The sequence below is a fragment of the Oryza glaberrima genome, chromosome 8, assembly GCF_000147395.1.
Source record: "Oryza glaberrima chromosome 8, OglaRS2, whole genome shotgun sequence".
Taxonomy (NCBI): Eukaryota; Viridiplantae; Streptophyta; class Magnoliopsida; order Poales; family Poaceae; genus Oryza; species Oryza glaberrima.
In genome coordinates this window covers 1,814,867-1,842,808 of record NC_068333.1, presented here as the reverse complement: position 1 = coordinate 1,842,808, position 27,942 = coordinate 1,814,867, and the positions used below count along the sequence as shown (strand labels likewise).

Genomic DNA, 27,942 nt, shown 5'->3' with positions numbered 1-27,942 from the left:
ACCATACGTGCTCTCTCTACTCTCTTGATTATGTATTTATGTGTTAGGTTGCTTGGTGGTTACTGGGTTTGTTCATTCGTGTGGTGTTTTGTTGGTGCGTTGGATGCAGTCGCCCCCGAACCCGTGAACGCACCGGGGAACCTCCTCCTCAGGCTCCATCCTGGCAGCTTGTTGAGGTAGCTCGTCTCGTCCCTCAAGCGAGCCAGCAGCAGCAGCACAACCATTGCCGGCGTGACGCCCGAACGCAGCGCCAAGACACAAATATTCCGCCACTACGACGAAGTCGACCACGACAACGCGGCGTGCAGCGTCTGCTTCGTGGCACTGGCGCCAATGCGCCATGGCTGCTGCCTCCTCAGTAGAGTGGTGGCGCTTCGGTTGCGGCGCGGCGGCCAGGCGAGGAGCTCCCTCCGCCGGAGTTGATAGATGATCTCCCTCCGCCGCCATCCTCCGTCGGCCGTCGCTGTTGTGCTCGCGTCGCTCGAGAGAGAGCATCGCGGCGGAGGGGCGGGGCGGAGCGGCCGACGGAGTGGAGCTGTCGCGCTCGCCGACGACCTCCTGCTCTGCCTCCTCCTCCTCCGGCCATCTCCGCCGCCTGCGGCCTGCCGCCGCCGCCGCTACACTCTGCCCCTCCGCTCCTGCCGCTTCTCCGCCGCGAGGACGACTGGACGAGGGAGAGCCGAGAGGAAGAAGAGGGAGAGCTCCGAGAGGGACTTGTGGGGCCCACGTGGGCCCCACCATCTTTATTTTTTTACCTGACATGTGGGTCCACATGGGCTCACCTTTTTTAAAAGTTGTGTGAAACTGACATGTGGTCCCACGAAGTTTATTATTTTTCTGGATCGAATTGCCACGTAAGCACGCCACGTCAATGCCACATCAGATAAAGACCAAGTTAAATTAGCCAAATAGGTGCCACGTCAGCCAAAACCGCCATCAAAACTGCCAAGGGACCTCATCTGCACTGGTTTTGATAGTTAAGGGACCCGTTGTATCTGGTTTTCCGGTTGAAGGACGAAAATTGGATTCGTTGACAAGTTAAGAGACCTCGAATGAACTTATTCCTTGTAAGTTACGTGCGGCCTGAACAATTTTCGGCCGGAACGGAATTTCGCTTATGTGAGGCCCAAGAACGGGATTGAGACTTATTGTGGGGAAAAAGTACACCTAAGGTCCCTCAACTTGTTTTCGAGTTACAAAATCGTCCCCTAACCATAAAACCGGATATAACGCATCCCCAACTTACAAAACCAGCGTAGATTAGATCCCTCGGTGGTTTTGCACTCGGTTTTGTCCGACGTGACGGCTGATTCAGCGTGAGACCCACGTGAACCCCACGTGTCAGGATACCACATCAGTAGGCTAGCCTCACCCTTCCTCTCCTTTTCCTCCTCCTCTCTCTCTCACTCCTCTCTGGACTGGGCAGGGAGGCCGACGGTGGGGAGGAGGTCGCCGGGTGAGGAGGTCCGACGGTCGGCCGGCGATGCGGCGGCGGAGACACGGGAGAATGGGAGGGCAGTGGCAGGGCGAGGCGGCGTCGGCAGGCGAGCGCGGTGGCGGCGACGACGCCGTCGCGGCTCCCACTCCCTCTCCCACTCCTCCCCAAGCAGCGGCGGCGGCGGCCACCGAGCAGCGGCGCGACGAGGGCATCGTTCGCCATGGCGGTGGCACCTGGGCTCAGCAGCGGCGAGGCGTTCCGGCTGTCGGCGGATGCGGGCGCGGGCGCGCTCAAGCTGCACAAGGGCGACATCACCCTCTGGTCCGTCGACGGCGCCACTGTCGCCATCGTACGTCCTTCCTTCCTTGTTAATTCGTTCCCTTCCTCGATCCTTGCCGATGCTTGTGTTCGTGGCTATGGTGCGTTTCGAATCTGATGCTGCTCGTGTGGATTTGGCAATCTTTCTAGAAATATTTGCAAAATTGTTAAAGCAATAATCTCTAACTCTTAACTATTTGGGTATGACGATGAAGAAGATGACAGTTATTCATATTTCTCAGGTTAATGCTGCTAATGAACGAATGCTAGGAGGTGGAGGTGTTGATGGAGGTGATTGAATGCAGCTACTAGTGAGCTATCATTTATCTCATCACGGATTGACTCTCTCATACTCCAGTACAATTCTCATTGTAGCTATACATCGAGCTGCTGGACCTAAACTCGTAGAGCCCTGCCCAGTCCAGAGACGCGGGGCTGGCAGATTCTCCTACGCCGACGAGCTTCTCAAGGCGTTCTGCGCTGCCTTTCCTTCTTCTTCGTCGTCGTCGTCTCTACCGACGCCTACGCCGCCGCCAACGCAGCCGCAGCCAGAGCAGCAGAAACCAGTGGTGGTGGTGGTGTAGGAGAATCTGCCAGCCCCGACGACGGCCTCTCCGGCGAAGGCGAAGCTGGCGGCCGCGAGGCAGGTGCCAGGCGGCGTGCCTAGATCCAAGAGGAGGTGAGCTTTCTTCACTTTGCCTCCATGCTCGCCCACGCCGTCGCCTTCGGCTTCCCGCGTCGCAGCCGCCACCGCCTCCTCTCCGCCACCGCGCTCGCTCGCCGACGCCGCCTCGCCCTGCCGCCGCCCTCCCATTCTCCCGTGTCTCCGCCGCCGCATCGCCGGCGACCTCCTCGGCTCCTCCCCACCGTCGACCGGCCTGCCAAGTCCAGAGAGGAGTGAGAGAGAGAAAGAGAGAGAAGAAGGAGAGGAAGGGAGAGGCCAGCCTGCTGAAGTGGCATCCTGACATGTGGATCCCACGCTGATTCAGCCGCCACGTTGGACAAAACCGGGTGCAAAACCACCGAGGGACCTAATCTACACTGGTTTTGTAAATTGGGGGATGCGTTGTATCCGGCTTTGTGGTTAGGGGACGATTTTGTAACTCGATGACAAGTTGAGGGATCTTCGGTGTACTTTTTCCTTATTGTGGCGTCCTCGTAGGCTGGCCATTTTGGGCCTTTATGGCCCACTGTGAGCTTACCTGGGTCTATCTTTACATCGACGTGGGCTTTAAATTAAAATGTTTGGGCCTCCAATTAGGGTGTTTTATCTATTTATTTATACTAAAAAAATACCCATGCATTGTAACGGGTGAAGACTATTTTAACCTTATTATTGTTAGATTTTTTTTCTAAAAAGTAAAAAGTATATGGGATTTTTATTTTGATAGTATTGATATCTAATTTGGAATCTTTATTGAGATGACGGTCACATCATATACATTGCTTTATTATGGCCTGGCGAGAATTCTGACAATTAGGAGTCCGACTCTCGTCCTAACTTAGCACGCAGGATTTTTAAAAGGATTTCTTATATGACTCCTTTTGTATTTCCAAAAAGCGAATGAACTTTAAAACTACCTCAAATACGAACAACGTACCAAAATATCAGGGGAAACATCTTCAATTTTTATAATAGTATAGATACCAATAGCGAAACAGAAAAGGATGCAAAAATAAAGGAGATTGGAAGGAGAGGAGAGGGTCAGAAAGACCAGGGCAAAAGAAAAGGAGAAAAGGAAAAAAAGAGCAAAAAAAACGTGGGGAGGGGTACGTGCAGCTTCAAGTGGAAGCTCGCAGGATGGTGTGGCCGATTGGGTTGGGTTGGGCTAGGAGGGAGGCGTATAATAGTTATTTTAAACTCATGTCGAATTGGATACGAGCGACGTAACTTTGTTGTTGGTAAAATATACAACTTTGTTGTTGGTATTTTTTTTTCATTTGAAATCATTTACTATCCGAAAAATTATTTGAATTAAGAAGAGGGAGGAAAATTAGACTTCATGGCGAAGGAGGAACAAAAGGGCTGGGCCGGCAGCCCGAAGAGGGAGAGCGAGAGAGAGAGAGGCTGCGGGCTAAGGGAGGGAGAGAGTAATACTTGGGCCGAAAAAAGCCCAAGGACAGAGAGAGGAATTTTAATTTGTTTTCCATTTATTTTAATTGGTAAAATAAACTTTGTGGAATTAAAAATAGTTATTGAGCACCGAAAATTCACAGAAAATTTCAGAGAATTATTTAGACCACGTAGAATATTAAAAAAATATTTCCGGCCATGATTTTTGAAGGAAAAATTTAGTTTCCTCATTAATTCACTTGATTAAATTGCTTTAGCTTTTAATATATTTTTCCATAAATGCATTATATAAATTTATGACGTTTGCTTTGTGCCCCTTATGAAAAATTAATATTTGTCACGATGTCCCAGTGAAATACTTTATGACGATTTCTAGGTAGTATTAACGACGAACATCCTTTTTTCGTCACTAAGCGACCACATCTCATACTAATTAATCGTCATAAAATGGAATGTGCTAGTGATGAATAGCTCCGACGTCACGAGGAATTCGTCACAGAAGGTCATATTTATTTCTTGTAGTGAACCAACTAAAAATCAACGCAAACACAGATGACGTACGAAACTAAAACCAACTCAAACACGGATGACGTATCAAAATTTCAGCAGAAATATCTTTGATTTTTATAATAATAGAGAAGATATAGAGATTGGGGTGGCTAGGGCTACATATTCTATGACCGGAAATGTTCAGACAAGATTTTTATACTTTTATACCCTTGATTTTTTAGATGTTCAATAATCTAGACTGAAATATAAAAAACCATTATATAGTTTCTAAAATTCAAAATTCGGACAAACAACATGTTGAGCTATTTTAACTAATATACAAGTCAAACATTAAAACCGTAGACATCTTTTTTCCAAATATTAATCACACACTAAATGTTTTTTTTCTCCTTTGTAGGATTTTACAAATGATACTAGCAAATAGTGATTTTGGGGGACCATTTTCAATTCCCAAAATATGGTTTAGTACGACATAGAACCACCATAAGAGCAGATTTAATAGTATAGCAAACAATTGGTTATTAGCTCATATATTAAAGTTAACATGTATAATAAGTTAACTATAAAATTGGTTTTATTTTTTTTCTCTCCTCTCTCTTTCTCTCATCATGAATTTATAATGTAAATATATTGGAGCATGTGTATAACTATTGCATGAGAGCCAATACTCCTCGGTTTTTCATCTCTCTTCCACATGAGTATATAGTTGACTCATACTCTATCTATCTGTTCTAAAATATAAGGGATTTTAATCTGGAGAGTTGTTCGTATGATGTACAGTCCCAAACTCACAGTCCACACCCAGGAGGAAGCAATTTGTAAAAAGTTCCAGGGGTCCAAAGAGAGATTCTACATATAGTACTATAGAAATTGACTGATTCAGCTGACTCACTGTCACTGACTGACTGACTGAATCCGCAGGGCCCCACCACGCAGTCAAAGTACACGCCAGCGACCACTTCTAGCCGTTGGGCGCGTCTCCTCGCTTTCCACTTCCTACTTTTACCGCGCAGTAAAAACACCCCAAAAAGGGTTAAAAGAAAAGAAAAAAAAAAAACCTTACCTGCCCGGTTCAAACGTTCGACCGGTAGGGATAAGTTACTTTAGTGGGGCCGGGAGGAGGCGGGCCCACACGTCAGTGCCGTGGGAGGGGATAAGGCCCGTGGATAAATTTCCAGGCGTTCACACGGGGGCCCGCGTGCCACGTGTACGGCCCAGATGCGTCCCCCGGGATTCCTGTGACCTTTCTCCGCTCCCCGTTTTGTGATGGTGGGGGCGGTGACTGCACCGCACAATTCGGTTTCGTCACCGTTTTATCTCGAGTTCTACCGTTTGGGTTAGGTTTTTTTTTTTTCATTTTCCTTTTCACTTGTAAAATTGTTTCAAATTAAGAGCCCCGTCGATTGGTCTAATAAATAAAAAAAATTAAATTTTGAATTTTTAAACTTGATTTTAAAGTTAATTTTAAGATATTTTCAACATAATTTTTTTAGCGTTGGCTTTTTAGTCTCTACCAGATATATAAAAGTTTTATTTATAAATTAACTTTTATTCTCTAATAAGTCTTTTTGGCTTATTAAGAAATATAGATAACCGATGAGGCTCTAAGTCACTAACCGAAAAAAAAATCACTGACCCTGGTGGTTGGTGAATGCATGTGATGGTGGGGAGTGAGAGAGAGGGCAAAAATGTGTGTATGTACTCAAATGTTAAGTTTTAATGTGAAAGATTTCTTTCTTTATTTTTTTCTATATCAGTATAATTTCAGATTTATAGCACATAATAAAAGCAAGATATTATGATATCTCTTTTCAAGGTAATTTATAAGTATTATGATTTTGCATGTATCCATATCTTTAAGTGTCGTGATCATGGCTTAATTTGCTCGTTGGCTTCTTAATTACATAGTTCGTTTTGGTCCAATGCCACCTATCTTGGTAGACACTCGTGGACCCTATTTTATTAGTCGGAATTGTTACAAATACATCGTCATATTCGTACAATTTGGTTGTAACCTTAGTGATCTCTTTTTAATTCTACTGTGTGAAATCTGATTGTTTTATCATTAAATTTATGATTTTTTTACAAGAAGTATAGGCAGTCCCTTTATTAATTTCCACTAAATTTTGTGACAAAAAAAAACTGCCACTAGTTGTTTTCAAACTACGGATGTGTAAAGGTCTGCAAACTTCGGATGTACAGAGGTCAACAAAACATTCTCACCAGTGAGCTAAGTTCATCCAATAATATAGCTAGTTGACTTAAACATTGATATATGGAAAATATGAAATATGGGTGGAAATACACCATTCTCATGCTAGACACAAAATAGTTGACTAATATAACTAGAGAGTTGCTCAGGCTTGTTAGCTAGAGACCAAGGATTCTAATAAAAATTAAAGGGCACAATGTTCTCTTCTGAGCAATGCTGTATTGCCTACAACATAACTACATAATAGAACATTTTAATATGTAACTGTTAATCAGGTAATAATCCACATGACCGTTTGGACTTCTGAATAAAATTGCCCCTGCACATAATCTCGTTGGTTACCATGTCTCTATCTTAATCTGTCCCCACAATATGATATATAGGAGTGTTTTGCTCATATTGCCATGGAAAACACATGCATGTATGTTGCATTACAAGTACCAGGACTTAATCATAAAGGGACAGTAGAAAAACAGTAGGCCAGGGTGCTTCCAGTACAATATCTGAATATTAATCACGTAATAAAGCATAATTATAGTACTGTATCTCCAAACATTATTACGAGGGCCATGTCCATATATATCGCTATCAATTAATACTTGCACAGTCATTCGTATAACCATATCTTCTCATTGAATAAAATCTCCCAGCTATTATAAAAATGATACACAGATTAACTCATACACACCAAAAGAAATTAAATGCTCAGATACGATTTTAAAAAAACTATATGAAAAAAAGGGATTATATGCTTCTCATGAGTTGGCTAAAAGCGAGGGATATGTGCACATGTCTCCCACCATCAAAACATTCTACACATTGAAAGAAAAGCTTTAAAATCCGGTTAAATGATCCAAGGAGCTCACACATTGTGGATTGATAAATATCTATCTTTTTTATATAAATCAATTCATAATTTTGAAACCGATCATTTTATGCCTCTTAACTATATATATAAAAAACATATGATAACCCAATGAGAGAGCAATATAACATGTTTTTGGTTTCGGTGACAAACCAAATAGAAACATTTTGTAATAGAAACAATTTGTATGATCCATGTGACAAACCAAATAAAACCCTTATTGATTGCAGATTTTTATTATTCTTGTTAGAATAGGAAATGATTAAACCACACTGACATATTTACCTTTCCAGTAGGAGCCATAGGTTGGCGGGGTAATTGTAGATGCCACGTTGGTTGTTTTTGGCAAAAATGCCCTTGCACTTCCTATTAATTGTTCATTGGTTCACGCTACCATAGTCGATAACTGAAAGCTATAAGAGTACAAAAAACTAAAGGTGCTAACTATTACAAGAATGCAAAGCATAGCTGCAGAGTCGCCAACTAGCGTGATGTATGAGACGTGCATGACTATCAATTAATGATTGCTCGTAAAACCAACTTACATGCAGATTACTCATTGTGGAAGTGTAACGGAAAAATGTGAACTAAAGAGATACCAAAAGATGGCTAACAAATTAAGTAAACTATGCAGGAAGCGTTACGTATACGTAGCATGTATGGATCATAAGATAGACAAAAGCAAACATTATCAAGGATCGTCTGCTAAATCCAAATAAGCCACACGTTACTCAGGCAAAGACTGCAGCGGATAGACATAACAACGATAAACATAAGCAACACCGCTATCCTTTAATTCATCACACGATGAAAGCTCAAGACTGCAACAGATAGATACCATGACGTCGAAACGAACCCCAAAAAAAAAACACCACCACCAAAAAGCATTAGTTAAATCCAAAAATGATATATCCTCCAGCCTTCACAAGATCGATACGCGCATTCCCTCGTAAAACACAAGACAGCAACAAGAAGAACACAGACAGATACTACAACATTAAAACAAACCCTTCTGAAACTACCCCCACCGCTTCCAACACAACCTTAACGCTTCATCCTCCCTCATCCTGACTTACCACAGGTAAACTTACGACGCCGGCAACCGTCATGCCTCCTAACCTAAGGTGGACTCACCACACATAGACTCACGATGCCAGCAGCCGGCATGCTTCCCAACCTAAGATGGATGGACACACCACATGTGGACTCACGACGTCGGTAATCGACATGCCTTCTAGGTATGGCCATATGGGGTGGGGTGGGGTAGGGGTAGGGTAGATTAGTGGGTTACTTAAGCCCACCGGGTGGTCTCCCCACCCTCTCTCACCCCCCACAGCAAATCCCGTTTCCTGTCCACCGGAAGAAGTGGACTTTCCCCACTCCCCTCCTCTTCGTCTTCCTCACGAGTCCCACACGCTTTCCATTCCTCGCCGCAGATCGGCGCGCACGCCAAGAACGCGCATGGAGGTGTCGCCGGAGCAGGGTTCGACCTGGCCGGACGACTTCCGCTGCCCAATCTCGCTGGAGGTCATGACCGACCCCGTCATCCTCCCCTCCGGCCACACCTTCGAGCGCCGCAGCATCCAGCGCTGGCTCGACGGCGGCCACCTCACCTGCCCCGTCACCAACCTGCCGCTCCCCCCCTCGCCGCCCCTCATCCCCAACCACGCCCTCCGCCGCCTTATTGCCGCCGTCTCTCCTGTCGCCGCCGCCGCCGTGCCAACGGCGGCGGCGGGCGGTGGTGGTGGGGAGAGGAGAGAGCCGGCTGCGGCGGCGATTTCGTCGGTTTATGGGTTGCTTAGGTTGGCGAGGTCCGGGCCGGAAGGGAGGAGGCAGGTGATGGAGTCCGGCGACGTGGGGGTGCTCCTGCGGCACGCGGCGGGCGGGGATGAAGTGGCGGCGAGGGCACTGCTGCACCTGAGCCTCGACGGGGACGACGCGCGGGTCGGGTTGGTGGCGGACGGCGCCGTGGACGCGCTCTCCGCCGCGGTGTCGTCCGGTGGCGCGGCCGCGGCGGTGGCCGCCACGGCGCTCACCAGCCTCGCCACGGTGGACGTCAACAAGTGCACCATCGGGGCGCACCCCTCGGCCGTCCCGGCGCTGGTCGGCCTCCTCCGCCGCGGCGGCGGCGCGCGGGAGCGGCGCGAGGCCGCCACGGCGCTGTACGAGCTCTGCAAGCTGCCGGAAAACCGGCGCCGCGCCGTGCGCGCCGGGGCGGCGCCAGCGCTCGTCGACCTCGCCGCCGCGGGCTCCGCGCGCGCCGCCGAGGTGCTCGGCCTCTTCGCCAAGTCCCGCGAGGGGCGCCACGAGCTGTCCAGGATCCCCCGCGTCGTCGCCGTGCTCGTCGGCGTCGCCGGCAGCGGCAACGCGCGCGCCATCGAGCAGGCGCTGGTCGTCCTCAACTTGATCTGCGGCGAGAGCAACCAATTGGCGAGGGAGGCGATCAAGCTCGGAGCATTCCATCTCTGCGAGGCTCTCGTCAACGACGACAACTGCAAGATTGCCAAGAACGCGGTGGAATTAGCTCGGACGCTCGAGAAGCTTTGATGAATTTCATCCAAACTCCAAACATCAAATTTGTGCGAATTTTGATTCGGCGCCTCTTCGAATCGGTGTTGGGCTCGGTGTACAAAGGTAGAAACAGCAAAGGTGAACCTTTTTTTGGGGTCTTCTCTTCTCTTCTTTTTGGTTGGGTTCATTTCCCTTCTCTTTTCATGTGGTAGCAGCGTCGAAAGGAAGAAGAAGAAGAAGAAAAAAAATAAGTAGAATTTAGTTCCTTTTTTTTTTGTTCATATGCTTAGAAAAACATGGTCCTCTCATCATTTCACCCAGACCTTCTGTGGTGTTCTGTTCTGGATTGAATTCTGAATCCCAAAATCATCCAATCTGAAATGTCGTATGATATATGATACATCTCATGATCAAGTGATCTCTTTTTTGCTCTCAAATGTCTCCTGTGAAATTCCTATGATTTTTCACTGCAATCTTGTGTTGTTGATATGAGGGTTGGATTGTGTGTATCTGCTTATCATCCTCCTTTGGATTGTGATGTAATGCTATATGATATAAGAAATGGAATTTATTAGAAAAGCGCAAAAGTTGTCAATTTTTCACTTGCTCACAAACTCTTCTGGTCGTGTTTGCTTGATTTATACTTCATCAGATATTTTTGTTATGTGAGGTTTGACATATCACATAATGCTTGTTTTCTTTTTTTTTTTTCAAGTGGTGCACTTAAAACCTCGTGCATCTATCTATGTTTTCCACGTCAAAATTAAATAAGGAGTGTCATCCAATTTGCTTCCCATATTAAATTGCCATTGGAGATCTCACATCATACTCGTGGATTTCCCTTGATATCATGGACTTTAAATTAGTCTAGATTATCTAACTGTAGTTCCTGTTTTTTGTTTGAAGTGGCTAATAGAATTTGACAAGGTAACATATCTCCTCTAAATTATATGTTCTTCTGTATCAGTCCTGGATAAAATTTTCAGATGCTCTTGCATGGAGAAACAGTATGCAATCAGTTTGTAGCCAAGAAATGAGATACTGACGAGATTGCTTGTGTCACTGTAGTTGCTAAACAAGTGAGTGGCTAGTATGCAACTTTGCTTATTGTTTTATCTGACAAGGACACCCTAAAATTTTTTTTAGATGGTCTAGTTTCTGCAACGTCAACAAACTTGCAATTTCTACATCTGATTAAGTATGAAAAGGTCTAAACACGGATTTGTCTCATTAGTCGGTGACAAAGCGGTGGTGGGGCTTCATAAGATTCGATGTGATCAATAACTAGCTTAGGAAATTAGCAGCTTATGTTGGTTGTTTCTCCTATGTCATTCAGGGGAAGGTGTTGATTGTTTTTATAGCATTTAGCAACCCTTACTTTTGCTAATTGCTAGCTACTTAGCCTTTATGTGCAACAAAAAGGTACGATTTTTCTGTTGATTTGCTATGTGCACAGCTCCTTGGTTTATCTAGAAGTGCATAGAAAAATAAACTTAGTGGATCATCTAGTGGTGATGTGGCCTTGATGTTGACAATGTCTGAATGGAAACCTAGCAACCATAAGATAAGGGTTGACCTTGACCACAAACTTTTCTTGGAGGTGGTTGGTATGTCCATTTGGAAGCATGGCTTGTTCTAAGCCAACAAAAGTCCATTGGCCTGATTACTAAATGGTTTCAGGGATCTAATTTTGAGATTTTATTAAGTGGACAGGATTAAGCCATGCAGATTGCAAACCATGCAGATCATCAGCTAACCCCTGGCCCTGAATCGCTTCAGGTGATGAAATGCAACTGTGTGATGTGCAGCAGCTTTTCTGCCTGGTCATGTACTACTCTTTTTTTCTGAACTGATTTGGCAGTAGCAGTGATCGCCATTTTTGACCGAGCTGTTGAAATTATACTGCTAGTACCATGTTCAGTTTGACCATGCACATATGACAGAGTTAGTTGGCAACTTTTTCAGTACAGAAGTGTGCAATGAGGGTATTCAATTCAATTATTCATGTTCATATAGACTGAATGAGAAAATGGTGTGAGATGTGATATCATCACCAGAAAGTCCTTTGCATTTGTAGCAACATCTGGGGGGGTGTAGGATGGAGATTGGAGAAGTACTCATCCACTGGATCCTCCTCCATTTCAGGTGTGGAGTACCTAATTTTTCAGATTGCACATTGGCAGCTGTTTCCTGAAATGCACTTGTTCCTTTCCTGATTTTGGTGCTCTTCTTGGTTGTGGACTGTGGCAAATCTATGTATGCCTGCTCCCTCCTGTGTTGTTCATCATTGCACTCATTGTCAGGGTTTATGTTTTCCCATGAAAACCGATCAAAACCCACGAAATTTCGAGGTTTCGACACGAGGCAAAAGTAGGTTCCAAGTGAAATGTCAAATGGTTTTCGAGAATTCAAATTTGAAAAGTAAAATTTGACGAAAAACGTCATACCGCTAGGGTCAGAATCCAGCACTCAATCGGAAAAGATGAACCATGCTCATTGTTCAGTAAAGAACTGTTCTGTCACTATCACCCAAGCTAACTAAAGCTTGTGGCATTAGCATTGATCTTGCAAAGGATCAAGTTAAGGCTGGTTCCATCAGTTTGGTTGAATCTATTTTATGTAATCTTTTTTTTTCCTCTGAAAACTGCTCTCTCATGTAAGCTTTCTCCAAAGCTGCTCCTGAATGGTGAATGCTCCTGGAGGAAAACCATCATAACACTGGAATAGTAGCAAGAAGAGATAGGTTTGCATTGCATCATAAGAACACAAGTGGTCCATCTTTCAGTATAATGGCTAGTACCACTGTGGGCACCATCCTCAGACACCAAAAGCTTCTGCAATCAGCACAAAACAACAAACAATAATGTTTTTCTGTTAGGTCGAAAATGCCCGCGACGCCTCTTGTCACTGTCGTGTGGGGCCTCCGTGTCGGCGACTGTTCATCTCTCTATTCCATTCACTCAAGAAAAAAAAAACAAAAAAAAAGACTATGTACTCATAACAATTGTCTTCAACAGATTGTGACCATGGAAGAGAAGTGCCAAAACCTCCATGAATGATGAATCTGAGTCTGAATTTTTCATGAGAAAGAAAGAGTATAAACCTGTTTTCTGAATTATCATGGACTGATATGCATGTGAACATCATGAGATGCATGGAATCTGATTCAGGCGATGATGATGATGATGATGATAACAAGAAACAAAGAAGAGAGCAGTGGAAGAAGAGGCATAAGGGGACAAGGGCAACGAATAGATCGATTTTTCGGAGAGCGGATGTTGTCAAAAGGAGGTGCATACAATGAGTCTCTAGCTACAGTTTGCCTCAGTGTCTTGAGGCCCCAGCATTGCTTTGCATTTATGCTCAAGTGATCATGCACAAAAAAAAGTGCCATCTCTTCAGTCTGTTCCTTCATCCTGTGTGCCCTACCTCTTCTGATCAGTGGGCATTGATGTCTATTATTTCTTTGATGAGTAGTAGTAGTAAATTTCATGAAACTACTAGCATTATTAACAAAACTACTCTCTCTAGCTCTAAATATAAAGATATTTTGGCTATAAATCTAGATATGTGTGAGTATATATGTACTCTTTAATCCATAATATTACAAAACCGCAAATTATAATATCAAGTTCATCACAAAGTTACAGCCTTAAGCCATAGTACCGAAAAACTATATGTTTAGCGTTTGTTAGAGCAAGTTTAATAGTATAGCCGGCTACTAGCTCCAAACCATCTATAACCAATGTAACAGCCAATTCATACAATAGTTGCTTACTATACTATTAATACCTGGTTCCACATGTCATATACACATTACGTTTTGTAGTCTGTGCTGCAGCTGGCTACAGATCTGTAGCCCGCTGCTCTTTTCTCTCTTCTTTTATCTTTTTAAAATATATTTATAGCAAGCTTATAGTCTGCTATTGTACCTGCTCTTAGTAGCTTATGAAAATGATACTGTAGGTTTTAACCTCTCAAAATATAATTTTAAATAAATTTATCGTTAAAACTGTATTTTTAACATTTTAGATTGAATTAGTTTCGGGATAAGTTCAACGCTAAACCTATAGTTTTATGCGATGTTTTAAACCTATAGTTTTGATCGTTTTTGTAAAAATATACGTGGTTTTGTGAAATGTATTGTCTTCTTCTTGTTTTAGAGTGTCCAGTTCTGAGTCAAAAGCTTAAACCTTAGTGGTCATGCCTCAGTTATTTTAGGTAGGTGTCTAATTCTTTCCTCAACTGTTTCTTTGCAAGCATTCACAGCATTGAATTAGTAGGAAAAGAAGCACAAGAGGAGCCACACTTAACTCATTTTACCATATTCTTAGTCACTCACCAAACAGATATTTTGACCTGAAACTAACTAATACTAATAGTGCCATGCCATCCATCTTTTAATTTAATTAAACTTTGTCATGCTGAATGCATGCATGGATGATCACAACCTTTTTGTAGCCAAGTGGAATGCTGCCAAATTGGAGGTTGTAGGTGGTTGGCCAAGAACACATCTCCTCCATGATAAAAGCTTGGGACTGTGTATACTAGCCGGCAAACTTCGATCACAATGTGTTTGGATCTTGATCTGTTCTTGCTTAATCACTGCCACGTGTCGAATTTTGCCATGCAATGGATTGGATTGGATTGCAATTGGAGACTTTTGGAGCCATCCTCGTGGGGCTACGCCCCCTTCTCTCTATCATTTGTCTGGGTTATGCAAGCTCAATGATCAATTTGTGGGGTCATCAGTTGTTGATTTGTTTCGTGGGGGTCCCACATACCAGTGACAATCGAACTGTCCATTACAAAACAACTTAGGTAGTGAAAAAGATCTCAATTAATCATACTAATGGCTCGTATCGTTTCACCGGTCGCTAAGGGCAATGGCAATGCGTCCAAGCAATTTGCTAGACCTCAGCTGCCATGTAGGCTTAGCAACTTCAAAGGATGCAAGATGTGGTTTTAAAAAAATTCTATGGTGGGACTTACAGACATTTTGCATTTTAGTCTCTTTTATGTTTTTTCAATTAACATAGTGCTCCAAAATTTGCAGTTAACATCTAAAATCAAGTAAGTAATATAAAATCTCTCTCCCCACCTAATCCCCTCCACGCCGCCCATCCATCCAACGCCTCCTCACCTCGGCGACAACCTCTTGTGGCGGGAGTGAGGAAGGGCAAGCGCTTCGCGGCACGGATTTGACGCAGGAGGGAGAGACGGTGGGAGCAACCGCGTGAAGCCGGGGGCTGCGACCTGCCCCGCAGGGGCGCCGCTCCTCTCTTCTCGTCGGCGGCCTTTCCCCTCTCTGATGATGCTCTCCTTTCTTCGGCGGCGTTGGGCGGAGGAAACAAGGCGTCTTTCCTCACCGGTGGAGCATGCTCGGCGAGCTTCTCCAGCCCCGCCGCCTTTCCCATTGAGCCTGCGAGCGCCCGGCGACCCTCCTCCCCTGATCAACGAACTCAGCGACGTAGAGCGCGGGAAGGCCGACGAGGTATCTCTCCTCCCTCTCCCTTCTCTGATGGTGCGGAGCATGAGTGTTGGCCTCACCTGCAAACCCTGATGAGGAACCCGTGGCTCAAGTTGGCTACGTGGTCTTGAGGAGGCTGCGCAGATGGAGGGTGTTGCGATGAATATTCAATTTTTCGTGTTGAGGTTGAACACCATATAGGCGCTCTGTGAACGCCCTCAAAATATCAGCCAAAAAGCACATTCTCGCCAGGGGCGAAGCTAAGTACATCCTAGGGGGTTCCTGGGCACTCGGCTAAAAAAGAAAAATTAATGCTTAATACCCTTACTTACCGCATGGGCACCCCCCTTCTCCGAGCTTAGTGTACCCCCTGCGTCAAAAAACAGACCACAGGAGGCACACGAACGGCCCATAACCACAGCATGAGTTACGTTGCAGTCTGCAGTTCTTCATGAGTACAGTTGTACGCACGCATGTCTTTCTCCTTTCTTTTTCTCAATGAGTTACGTTGCACTTTGCAATCTCCTCTATCTTTTCATCCCCTTATCTAATTCTTTACAAGTTAATTTGATTCATTGGAAGAACTCATGTGAAAGATAGGTTTTGAATTGCGTGATAATAATTGTCGTTGGAGAGAAAATATATATACATACTGTGATGCAATGTAACCATGGTAGGATAGTATGTATAGTTATTGTCTTTTATTTTATCTAAATATTGTTGCATGACTAAAAATGAGATGTGCATTTATGGAGAATTTCTTTAAAAAAAACTCTGGTTAATACTAGCAATGCAAAAGAAAGTCAGCAGATGAGGCATGATAAAGCTCAAGGATGATTATACTTTTGGAGACAAATCTACCATTTATTTTATTTTTTAGTTAAGTATTTAAGAAATTTGATGGTCAGAACTTACAATTTTGACTGAACGTATTATCCTAGACACTAAATATTCCTGATTAAAATAAAAGGAAGTATTCTACTCCGTATTATTAACCAGACTCCATTGTTACTTATGTTGAACCGTTGATGGTGATAATACACGAAAACATTATAATTTACTATAATATAGTTTGAGAAAAAAATTTGCTACTATAGAGGTGCACCTTCCCTTCACTCTTGTCTAGCTCCGCCCCTGAATTCTCGCATCCTTTAGTAGGTGTTTAACAATGCAAGCACTTTCAAGGTCAAATTACTAATATCTTCCCATATAAATACAAACTGTTCTAGACAGTTTTGCAGAGCAGGTTTGTTTTCAGTCGTAGTCAAATGTTCTTCTCTTAACTTGCGCAAAGAGACATTGAACAGAATCTACTTAGGACACGGGACTGCTAGCTGATTGTTGACTAGTCATCAGCTAGTTGATTGGTAAAGCAGTGATGATCGATAAAAACGTCAACCAACTGTGATTAGGTGAGGTTGATGTATAGTATTATTGTCCACGTGTGCCTTTTAATTGTAGTGTTTCTTTTACTCAACTTCACAAGCTCTGATTTTTCTCCGTACCAAAATTATTTACTGCTAATGCGATTTGTGTCGGGCTGGATGTTCAGAGAAGGAAGATGCACACCTCCTACTAACAAATGCAAGCAATCACATCTCTCTCTCTCCCATTCAGGAGGAGTGTGATGTAGTGCACTCTTGTACTTTCAAAAAAAATATATATTTCTATAAATTAAAATTTATGCACAAAAATCCAAGTGTTTTTAACCAATTAGAAACTTAGAAAGGGAATTTGAGTAATTCAAAATTTAACTAATGATGTGATTAAAAAGAAATCTTTCTCCTTAATATTAATCTAGATAATCTAAAAATGCTTTTATTTGAGAACGGAGGTTATGTATTTTCAGTGTAGCGATGTATCTACTTTTATCATAAGATGTCAATTGAATTATTTGCTACTACTTCGTACAACTGCTTTGTTTTTCAGAAATGACAAGTGTAAATTAATCATTCAATTGCATCATTTGTACTGCTATTGAAAATTGTGCACTGCATTTCTCTTTTACATACTTAAATGTGTACCACGTTTTTTTTTCTTTGCAATGTAATATATCTGGAATGCACTAAGATCATTTCAGGTAATTATTTGTTCCGAACCTTTTCTTAGAGAAAAGTAAAATAAAAAAAAATTCCCTTTCCAACTCATATCTAAACCTGAACCTTTTTCAATAACAAATACAATGGCTCCGTTGGAAAATTCTACCGCATGGAAAAAAACCATGACGCTGCAAGCTATTTATGAGAGAAATAGATCCTTTGTAGTACCACCCTCTGATTTTAAGTGTCTGACATGTGGACCGCATATCCAGTGAGTCCACATGTCATTGATCAACGTCAGAAGGCGTTGCTGCAGAGGAAACTCATCCACTTGTGATTTATGACACATTGTTCATGACAGTGTTGGAGGACATTGGCATTCCCAGGTTAGAGTAGTGGTATCAGCCTGGATGTACATCTACTGGGGCATATCCTAATACTACGAATCTAGAGAGTACTAAAATATGCCATATCCCGTACTAGCTATGTTGAATCTGAACGGTACTAGAATGTGCCACATCCCGTACTAGCTATATTTATTTTTTATAGGACGGAGGGACTATATCACTATTGACTGTTGCTGTTGCAACTTTGACCACCAATAATTTTTCAATGATTATATTATAATGAATTTTTAAGTATGAGACACTTTGATAATATGATATCTATTCAAGTGTTTAGAATTTTATTTTTAAAAAAAGATGAATGATCAAAGTTTAAATATGAATAGTGCTTGGTGGCAAATATAAAGGAAAGTGGAATAACAAGTTATACGGATGACTATTTCTAACTTTTCTCAAAAGAATCTTAGAAAATGAAAAAAAAATCATCTGTTCCCACCCAACAATATATCACGTATAAAAATATAAATGGGAAGTGGGCTCACCAAATTATTTGGGCCTAATTAGAAGTCCTACCACCAGATATTTGGACCGGAAAAGACTAGAGCTACTCCTATCTATAACAAGGAAAAAGTCTATTTTAGGCCCCTCAACCATGGGGATTTTATCACGTCCCTTAACTAATCGGGTATAAAGCGTCCCATACCTTCTAAAACCGGTTCAAATCAAGCCCATCAACAGTATTTGATAACAGCTTCGACTAATGTGTGCTCATATATGGCTTGATGATAGGAGCGGATCTGTTGCGAGAAACCTCTAGGGTTTTTGGGCTAGCTCCATAAGGTGGTGGGCTAGCCGATTTGAATTCAAAGTCTCACACCTTCTATTTATTTGATACATGTCATTCCTTAATATTTTCATTTTTTATGGTAGGAGCAGATCTATCATGAGGGTGGAGGGCTCGAGCCTCCACTGTCGGTACTTGTACCATGGGAACTTGAGGGTGGAGCTCAAATAACCCAACATGAAATTCGCTCCTATGGAGATTTGAACTTAGAACCTTGAGATGCTACTCAGGTCACTGCAACCACATATCCTTTTCCTAGATTATGAGTGAATGATATGGATAAATTTGGAGGTGGTAGTCACATCTATCATAGCACTTGTCCTTTGCCTCTCTAAAAAAAATGTCTTACATTGATAGAAAAGAGGACTTAACCTAAAGCTTTGTCTGGATCAACCTCTGTTTGCTTGCTGACTCAGTCCTCGTTCTACGTAACATGTACGTAGCACTTAAGTGGCATCATAGTTGGCAAATAAAAGTCAGGTGATGCTTATACGTAGCTCTTACGGATCAGGGACTACTCCATGTACACATTTGTCTCATGTAACTGACAAAGTCAAGTAGGTAGCCGGTGTGTAGTCTCCGTGCCTTTGTATTCGTCTTCTGAAGACTGAAATGGCCATCACGGATTGCGGCAGCTCGCCGCCGGCCAGCCGGCCGTAGTGCCATGCTGACTTTGCTGACTACTTCCTCTGTTTCACAATATAAGTCATTCTAGTATTTCTTACATTTATATATATGTTAATGAATCTAAATGAATATATATGTCTAGATTTATTATGATCAATATGAATGTAAGAAATATTAGGATGACTTACATTGTGAAACAGAGAGAGTAGCTATAAAGTTCAGTTTCTCCGTATAATTGGTCGTTGCCAACTAAAATCCAAATTTATGTAAGTTTTGACATGCATGCACATCCTTCTCCCTTGCCCATCGATCATGCTTCAACCATCAGAATACCACAATTTTAATTTATGTTTGCATTTCGTTGCTAAATAAGTAGTGATATCTATTGTTATTTTGTAGAATCTGGGTACAAGGGAGGCGCAATTCATTTTCCCTTGCGCGGTAAGGGACAAATATTGATGCAATGTCTTACATCCGTGCAATGCTGCAGGTTACATGTTTATTTTCTTTGATAATAGAATTCATTCTGATATTTACTTTAAAAGAAACTACAACCAATCTGGATACTGTTGTACTACTACGATTTTATTAGTTTGTCATAGTAGTTTAAATGAACAGCTATACACATCAGTTACTACAGTTGCTAGCAAGTATTTAACCTAAATTTTATTTTGAGAATTTTCACATTTTGTATCCTTTGACTAAACTTTAAAAAGTTTATACTTCGTAAAACATTAGACAAATGCATAGCGTATCACACCATTGAGCTATTTATCATGTAACATGATTCCCTTCCAACATGATTATTCATTCCAAAAGTTTTCTCCAATTGCTCTTATATTCCAAGCATCTCGTGTTTTATGCTTTTTAATGGAATTTTTTTTCCAAATGTTTGGCATCTGGTGTGTCATCGTAATCTTTATTTACTTGTCGTAAATCTCAATGAAGATTCTTTTTCTTTTTTTTGATCTTGATATAAAATTATTCAACATGGCAAACGTGACAAACGGTGGTAAATAGTATTATAAAGGTAATTAGAGACAAGCTAAAGTTTTTTTTTCTGGGTTGGAAAGACAAGCTAAAGTTATGTGCACAATTGCGTAGGAGTAGTGCCATATAGTATTGCATATTATTGCTTGGAAAATACTTGCAAAAAGGAGAAAAAAACCATTTGTTTCTTCAGATGATCAAATCACATATGGACATTTTTCGGGCTACAAAATACAATATTACCATATTACACGACGTCTAGAGTATTTTTTTTTAAAGATCGTGTAATTTTATTACAGTTATATCAAACACAAGGGAATTAAAAAAACAAAGACAATTTTAACAATATAAAAGTATTTTTTGGAGTAAAAGTAATTTCATTTGATCATAAATATGGCGATTAGGGCAAAATTTGATAGAGCTTTTAGAATCCCAAACATCAAAAAAATTTTAAATGTATAGTTAAAATATATATACGTAGATTTATTTTGATACAAAATCGATAATAAATCATAAAAGTTTGACTAAATCTTATCTTAATAATATTTTTTGAAAGGAGGGAGTACTCCTAATTGATAACCCAAAATACATCGGTGAAAAAAAGAGAAGGAATTAAATGAATTTTTTTATACGGGTAGAATTAAATGACTTTTTGCCTCAAAAAATGAATTAAATGAGATTTAATTTAGACCCAAGCTGGACATGGCGAAGACCTCTCCCACCAGCTATAAATGCCCCAAGTCCTCCCTCCTCCCTCCCCACATCGCAATCCCAGCTCCCTTCTTCCCACCGATTCCAATCTCCAGAATTCTGCTTCGATATGGCCGCCAAGATCTACATAGTGTGAGCTCCCCAACCTTTTCCTTTTTCAGCATTTTTTTTCCTTTCTCCGGGTGGTTCGGGTAGTACGGATGTTCGTCGAGAAAACGGGATTGTGGTGGTGGTTTGGGGGGGGGGGGGGGGGGGGATGGAGTGCGAAAGATGTGTTCTTGGGATCCTTTTTCTGATTATTCCCTTCCCGCCCTGTTCTTCGTGGAGGGGTGTGTGTTCTTGAATTCAGCAATGCGCGACTGCGCGTGTTCTTAGGTTGTACTATGATATATATCGGTTCTTGAATTCGCTTGTGGACGAATTCGTCGGATTGTTAGTGGAGCACTCACTTCTGCACCAAAAATTGTGCAGAAGTTACTTTTTTTTTTTGTCCATGATGGAGTCTGTTAGACTGCATCGGAATGGGGTACTTCTGGAATTTGTTTGTGATTATATCGATTCTTTGCTCACTAGTAAAATGCAACCTTTTTTGTTTTGTTCTAATTTTGCCTGCTGCTTACTGCTGCACCAAAAGCAAAAGGAACAGCCTTTGAGTCCTGACAAGATGTGCTTCCCATTGTTGTTGTTTGTTTCATACGCATGGTGAACGTATACACTTGTTTGTGTGACATTGTCTGTTTGTTGCTTTTGGATGGTTCTTCATGATGTTATCAATCTTGTCTGAACATCCTTATGCGATAGCTGGGTGGTTTTGCAAAACAGAAGTATATATATGTTCTTTTTTTTCACTCTATTTGTATTCATGAATTTTGCATTTTGTAGGTACTACTCCATGTATGGCCATGTTGCAAAGCTAGCAGAGGAGATCGAGAAAGGTGCTTCTTCAGTTGAAGGAGTTGAGGTCAAGCTATGGCAGGTTGTACCATGAAAGTGATTTTGTGCTTTACCTAGAGTTATGATTACCCGCATGTTTTGTTTAACATGTTGATAAAATTATCATATGACTAGGTCCCAGAGACTCTTTCTGATGATGTGCTCACCAAGATGGGTGCTCCTTCAAAGAAAGATGTTCCCATAATCACACCCGCAGAGCTTGCCGAGGCTGATGGTGTCATCTTTGGGTTCCCAACTAGATTTGGAATGATGGCTGCTCAATTCAAAGCATTCATGGATGCTACTGGTGGGCTGTGGAGGACACAGCAGCTCGCAGGCAAGCCCGCGGGAATTTTCTACTCTACTGGTTCCCAGGGTGGTGGCCAAGAAACTACTCCGTAAGACGCTTCCAAATTATGCTGAAATTTCAAATTGTCTGATGCTTGTAGTATAAAATTCATTTTTATCTTAATCAAGAATGCCACTTATCATCCATGGTGTCACTGAAAATACGAATTGTCTGACTTTGTGATAATGGTGTTATAGAATATTACTTGCAGTTGAAACCATGTCAATCATGGAGTATAATGAAATTCACTTTTCATCTTGTAGGTTGACAGCAATTACTCAGCTAGTGCATCATGGCATGATCTTTGTTCCAGTAGGGTACACCTTTGGTGCTGGGATGTTTGAGATGGAGCAAGTGAAGGGCGGAAGCCCGTACGGGTCTGGCACATTCGCTGGTGATGGATCAAGGGTTGCCACTGAGCTTGAGCTGCAACAAGCCTTCCACCAAGGGAAGTACTTTGCTGGAATTGCGAAGAAACTCAAGGGTTCCGCATGATCACCTAGACAATGTTTGAGTCTGATCATCCATATGGAATAAAGTTTTAGCACTAAAGTTGATAGTTTGTTATTTTACCTCAGAGTGCCATTGGAATTGTAATTTGGGTTGTTGCCCAATACTTTGCCATGATATATGTGATCCCATACCTTTTCCTGCTTTACTGCTTTCTAGCATGAAACATGCTGGCATCATGTGGACATGCTCTATTTCTTCTATATTGTTTTCTTTTATGAATATTTTGCCATGGATTTGCTTGATGAAATTGGACGGTTACTTTTCTTAAGTTCTGTGAGTATCTTTTGGTCCTATCATTTTCAGTACATGAAAGGTGACTAGTTTCCGTACCATTTGAATGGCACAATTAAATTACTAATTTTCAGGCATGTATGTAGATTAATTACTTACATTACCAATTAATATAGAAAATTGGTGAAGCAATCATGTTATATAGTGTGTTCTTAAACACTAGTCACATCTATCTTGTTATGCTGTATAATCTGATAATCCCTTAAAGTTCCACAGCGCACTCGTTTGATGCCTCGAACTTATCTTTCATGAGATGGAAGGAGTAGCTGGATGTTGAACCAGAAGCAGGACATGGTCATTTTCAATCTAGAAGAAGCTGCCTTTTCTTTTCAATTAGAAAGGTACTACAAATTGTTCTATGGTTGGTGAACTCAATTGTCCCCTGTTCCCTTTCTGGTGAAGACACATGACATTTCTTGTTACTCATGTTTTTTTTTCAATATTAAAGCTCTCCAAAGGAAAAGTTTGACATAGATTACCATAGATTCTTAACAAACTATTGTTGTTAAACAATCTAGAAGCATCAAACAGAGAACTTGTGTTGCGTTAAGAGATTAAAAAGAATGTTTACTAGAAATTGAATCCCTTGGAGGACTCATTTCTTACCTAAAAATGGAGTCAGATGATAGTTTTTTTTTTAAAAAAAAAATGTTGTTAAAGGTCAAGCCAATTTTGTTTGAATTAACCAGGATTAAGGACTGTAGTAAAAGTGCTGGGAAGAGCTGATTTTCACCAGGATTTGACTATAGGAGAAGTATCATTTGGAAACCACTAATATGATGAAATCATGAAAACCACTCTACAAAATAAAACCATAAAAGCTTCAATTCTATCCATGCCATACCGCTAAAGATGAATGTTGCGTACCAAATTAAAAGAAGATCTGTCAGTGCAGCACCATATATTCACTAGAAACTTTAAAAGATTTCTAGACTCCCACCAGAGAAGGAGAAAGACAAGAGAAGCCTTTACTTTTGCAAGAAGGTTGGTTTATGAAAGCTATAGGCATGATTTGGCATGATTGAGTGCATATTGAGTGACTCTTTTTGTAGCCTAGCTATTTGGAGGCCTGCATGACCTCATTTCTGTTGTCATTTCCTTCACTATGCAATCCTGCAACTTCCAGCTTAATTTACTGTTTATGTCTATGATGTATATGGTGAGTCAAGCAGATGGAGATGGAAGGAAGAGTTGGTGCACCAGACACCATGTCAAAGTCCCCATACATGCACAGCCACTTGTGTTGATGATAGCTGCAAACCTGCAACTAAATGCAAGAATCTCACATACAAAGGCACCAGAAGCCTGCATCCTTGGAACAGCAAAGAAAGGAATCAGCAATATGTTTTTTCTTGTTTTTCAGAATCCAATAACTGAATGTGTTTGACTGGATGCACAGGACCAAAAGTTTTCAGAATGGAATGGACCTCCACTCAGGATGGTAAAGCTGATGGCACTAGCTTATTGTTAAGCATTTCTTTTGAAGCTGCTAGTGTCAAGTGTTCACTACTGAACGCTGTGCACTTTGATGACTATTTAGATAAAGGGGATATCCGCTCGAGGGATGAATACACTTTCCCTTGAACCCTTAAACTTTCTGCACCGACAGAGACGGCATGTTTTTTTTTTCTTTTTCCTGAAATGAATGTGCATTTTGTTGCATCTCTGATTTGTAGTGAATGGGTCAAATGCTTTTGACTTCTTACTGCTTGAAAGTTGAACATCATCTCTAGTGTTTTCTGCCATTCACTTCGGGTTGCTGCCCTTTTTTTGTTCTTGGTCATCATGGTGAATGTGTGGTTGCTCAGTTGCCGACACATTTCTGCAGACCCATTTTGCTTTTGAAACACTGCTGATTGTTTATAGAGCGCGCGCACACACACACACAAAAAGAGATGGAATTCAACAGCTACATTTCTGTAATTTATGTTTAAGTTTTATATTTCTGTCACTTTTGTGGCACCAGTGATCTTATAATTGTAAATTTTGATCCAAGATTCTAAGATGAGTATTTATCCTCCTCTGACCTACATATCAGTAATCTTGCATGATCAAACATGTCATTGCTACAGGAAGCTAAATCGCCATTTAAAAGTGCCGAGAATTTTTTTTATGAAAGTGTTTCATTTGTTTCTCTTCTAAGAAAGTTTCATTTTCTCATAATGTATCCTAATTCGAGAATTTTTTAATGAAAGTGTTTCATTTGCTTCTCTTCTAACAAGTTTTATTTCTCATAATGTATCCTAATTTTTAGCATAATTATTCTTCTGGCCGCTAATAAACACAGATAGCCACCTCGCCTGAAAAAAAACCCGAAAAGTGATTGGTTAACCAAAAAAAACCGATTGGATCTAATAATGAGGGACTTATTCCATCACCGTCACAATTGGGCCTCCATAAGCCCATCTGAGCCCACACATTACAGCCCATAAATCCACGCCGAAAATGGCCCGGCCCGGCCCGGCCCACTAAAGAGGAGGCTAAAAACCCTCACAAAAAAAATATCTTCTTCTCCCTTTTTATTCTCTTCTTCTTCTTCCCACCTTATCCCCAAACTCGTAAACCTCTCCCTCTCCCCACTCTCGCGCCTCCTCCCATGGCTTCCCTCCCGACCACCGCCGCCGCCGCCGCCGCGCAGGCATTCGCCTTCGCCCTCGCGCCGAAGCCATCCTCCTCCGCCGCCGCACCATCCGCGCTCTTCCCCCGCACCGCCGCGGCGGCGGCGTTCCCGACGCTGGCTGTGCGAGGAAGCGGGAAGGCGAGGCAGCCGGTGGTCGCCGCGGCGGCGGGGGCGGGGACGGGGAGCGAGCAGAGGGAGACGATACTGCTCCCCGGGTGCGACTACAACCACTGGCTGATCGTGATGGAGTTCCCCAAGGACCCCGCCCCGACGCGGGAGCAGATGATCGACACCTACCTCAACACCCTCGCCACCGTCCTTGGCAGGTATAATTATGTAAAATTTCTCATCCTCATTGTCAAGATCTCCACCTCTCTTTGACTCACCTAGTTTGGTTGCCAATTTGCAAGGACTGACTGACTAAGTCGGTAGAGTAATCTCGAGAGAAATGTTTGTTTCATGCTTCACTCAAACATAATAAATTTGTTTCGATTGTAAATTATGATAGTCGAAATTTTAATTGGAGCGCACGTTTTTGGTAAAATGTAAAAAAGCTTTACATTCTATAGGTGGTTGCAAATTTTGCATGATAATTCGTTGAAGAAACAAGTGTGTAGTAGATTGGTAGACATGTCTATATGTTGCACAGTTTATGCTTGACGATTCACAAGGATTAAAATTTCTTGCGTAAACACAAGGAATGGTTGATTATTTGTTTAGGTATTCTTTGCTGGTCACTGCACGTTGGTGAAGTTATCATCGGTGCTATGTCTGAAATCAGCATTGCTATACTATAAACCAGGCCTACAGTTTTGTAATTTTCTGCCTTTAGTTCATTTTCTTGATACTGAGCATATGTTTGCAATCACAGCATGGAGGAAGCCAAGAAGAACATGTATGCCTTCAGCACAACCACCTACACTGGTTTCCAGTGCACTGTCGACGAGGAAACATCAGAGAAGTTCAAGGGTATTTGCTAATATACTGGTTGCCTCAGTATTTAACCAAGTCTAAACATTTTTGGATTGCCCTGGTTCAAACTATTGTTCTATTACCTGTAGGTTTACCCGGCGTTCTGTGGGTGCTTCCTGATTCCTACATCGATGTCAAGAACAAAGACTACGGGGGTTAGTTCAACATTATTGTCTGCAGCTGGTTATTTGCATAATCAATTAGTTGTTGCTTCTTAAATAAAAAATCTCAATCCTTTCACAATTCAGGTGATAAATACATAAACGGAGAGATAATTCCATGCACTTACCCAACCTACCAACCAAAAGAGCGGAGGACATCCAAATATGAAAGCAGACGGTACGAAAGGCGAAGAGATGGACCCCCAGCAAGCAGGAGACCAAGGCAGCAGACCGCTCAGCCTGAGTCAGCCTCTTCTTCATGAGGTAGAAATGCAATCCAAAAAAACAACCCTTAGCTATAGATTGTTGTGTAATTGATCTAAAATCGTTATTAGGTCAGTTTTGCAGGCACTCATCCACGTAATGGAAAGAAAGAACTTGCTTACTAGCTAATTCTACCACTTGGCGTCGCATACGGGAAAGCTCTGACAGACAAATCTATCCTCAACCCAAAATATCATCCAGAGCTGTGCAAGCGATTCATGCAGGCTGCATTTGGAATTTTGGATCATGTGGATCATCATCATTCTTGATATTTTGGGTGGACTATGACCTCTGAATGTGACAAAAGACGGAAATTCTGATCTATCTAAGAATGTTACTGTCTCAAATATCTAGTGATATTTTTCTTGTGTTACCCTGCTACCTAGTAGTTGTGTTGCTGGTTTGTGTGTATGGAATTTCTTGATCCTTATCCATGTGAGCTTTCTTGAACTGAAGTTGATTTTTTGGCCTTTGTATTGGCATTTGTTCTGCTCAGAGCCTGAGACTTGCAATTTGGGATGACCATTGAATCGAAGTGAGATTGAAAAGCTGTTGCTGTGTGGATGTGATGAGTGAATTGTCATACTTCAATATAATATGGTTATGCCTTCTTCATTGCTGTCTTTATTAGTACTTAAATATTCTTCAGTTGAAATGGTAGCCCACATGATCTCCAAGGCTGTGATGAGATGGCAAATTATAGTGACGTGTAGATGACATGTAACCGAAATGAATGTGGTTTTCGTCCAAGAGAGAGATAGCGGAAGCTTTAAACATGTAAAATGTCCTAGTTTGTAGTCCAGAGCTCTCCGTTTATCTCAAAAGTTCAAAGCTGCAAATAGATTTTTATTTACAAGTTTCAAATAAAAGAAACAAAAAAATTGCT

The 27,942-nt window shown here is 42.0% G+C and overlaps 3 protein-coding genes and 1 pseudogene across 5 annotated transcripts; all 4 read left to right on the top strand.

The window, feature by feature from the left end:
• The first annotated feature begins 1,415 nt into the window (after nucleotides 1-1,415).
• Nucleotides 1,416-2,544, top strand: LOC127781573 (uncharacterized; annotated as a pseudogene).
• A 6,128-nt stretch (nucleotides 2,545-8,672) lies between these two features.
• Nucleotides 8,673-10,365, top strand: LOC127781252 (U-box domain-containing protein 8). Its single transcript, XM_052308182.1, has one exon. The coding sequence runs from the start codon at nucleotides 8,879-8,881 to the stop codon at nucleotides 9,962-9,964; it is 1,086 nt and encodes a 361-aa protein (XP_052164142.1). The 5' UTR covers nucleotides 8,673-8,878; the 3' UTR covers nucleotides 9,965-10,365.
• Nucleotides 10,366-20,952: 10,587 nt separating this feature from the next.
• LOC127782331 (probable NAD(P)H dehydrogenase (quinone) FQR1-like 1) lies at nucleotides 20,953-22,893 on the top strand. The gene is made up of 4 exons (XM_052309489.1): nucleotides 20,953-21,085; nucleotides 21,836-21,929; nucleotides 22,022-22,284; nucleotides 22,499-22,893. Exons 1-4 carry the CDS (start codon nucleotides 21,063-21,065, stop codon nucleotides 22,728-22,730), a joined length of 612 nt encoding a protein of 203 aa, XP_052165449.1. The 5' UTR covers nucleotides 20,953-21,062; the 3' UTR covers nucleotides 22,731-22,893.
• A 2,678-nt stretch (nucleotides 22,894-25,571) lies between these two features.
• On the top strand, nucleotides 25,572-27,671 carry LOC127782332 (multiple organellar RNA editing factor 9, chloroplastic-like). 3 transcript variants are annotated; one of them, XM_052309492.1, is made up of 5 exons: nucleotides 25,572-25,985; nucleotides 26,531-26,628; nucleotides 26,721-26,786; nucleotides 26,880-27,056; nucleotides 27,141-27,671. In XM_052309492.1, exons 1-4 carry the CDS (start codon nucleotides 25,636-25,638, stop codon nucleotides 27,053-27,055), a joined length of 690 nt encoding a protein of 229 aa, XP_052165452.1. In that variant the 5' UTR covers nucleotides 25,572-25,635; the 3' UTR covers nucleotide 27,056; nucleotides 27,141-27,671. The 3 variants fall into 3 exon arrangements, with proteins under 3 accessions (XP_052165452.1, XP_052165451.1, XP_052165450.1); XM_052309491.1 differs by having other exon boundaries at nucleotides 27,133-27,671; XM_052309490.1 differs by having other exon boundaries at nucleotides 25,573-25,985; nucleotides 27,128-27,671.
• The last annotated feature ends 271 nt before the right edge of the window (nucleotides 27,672-27,942 follow it).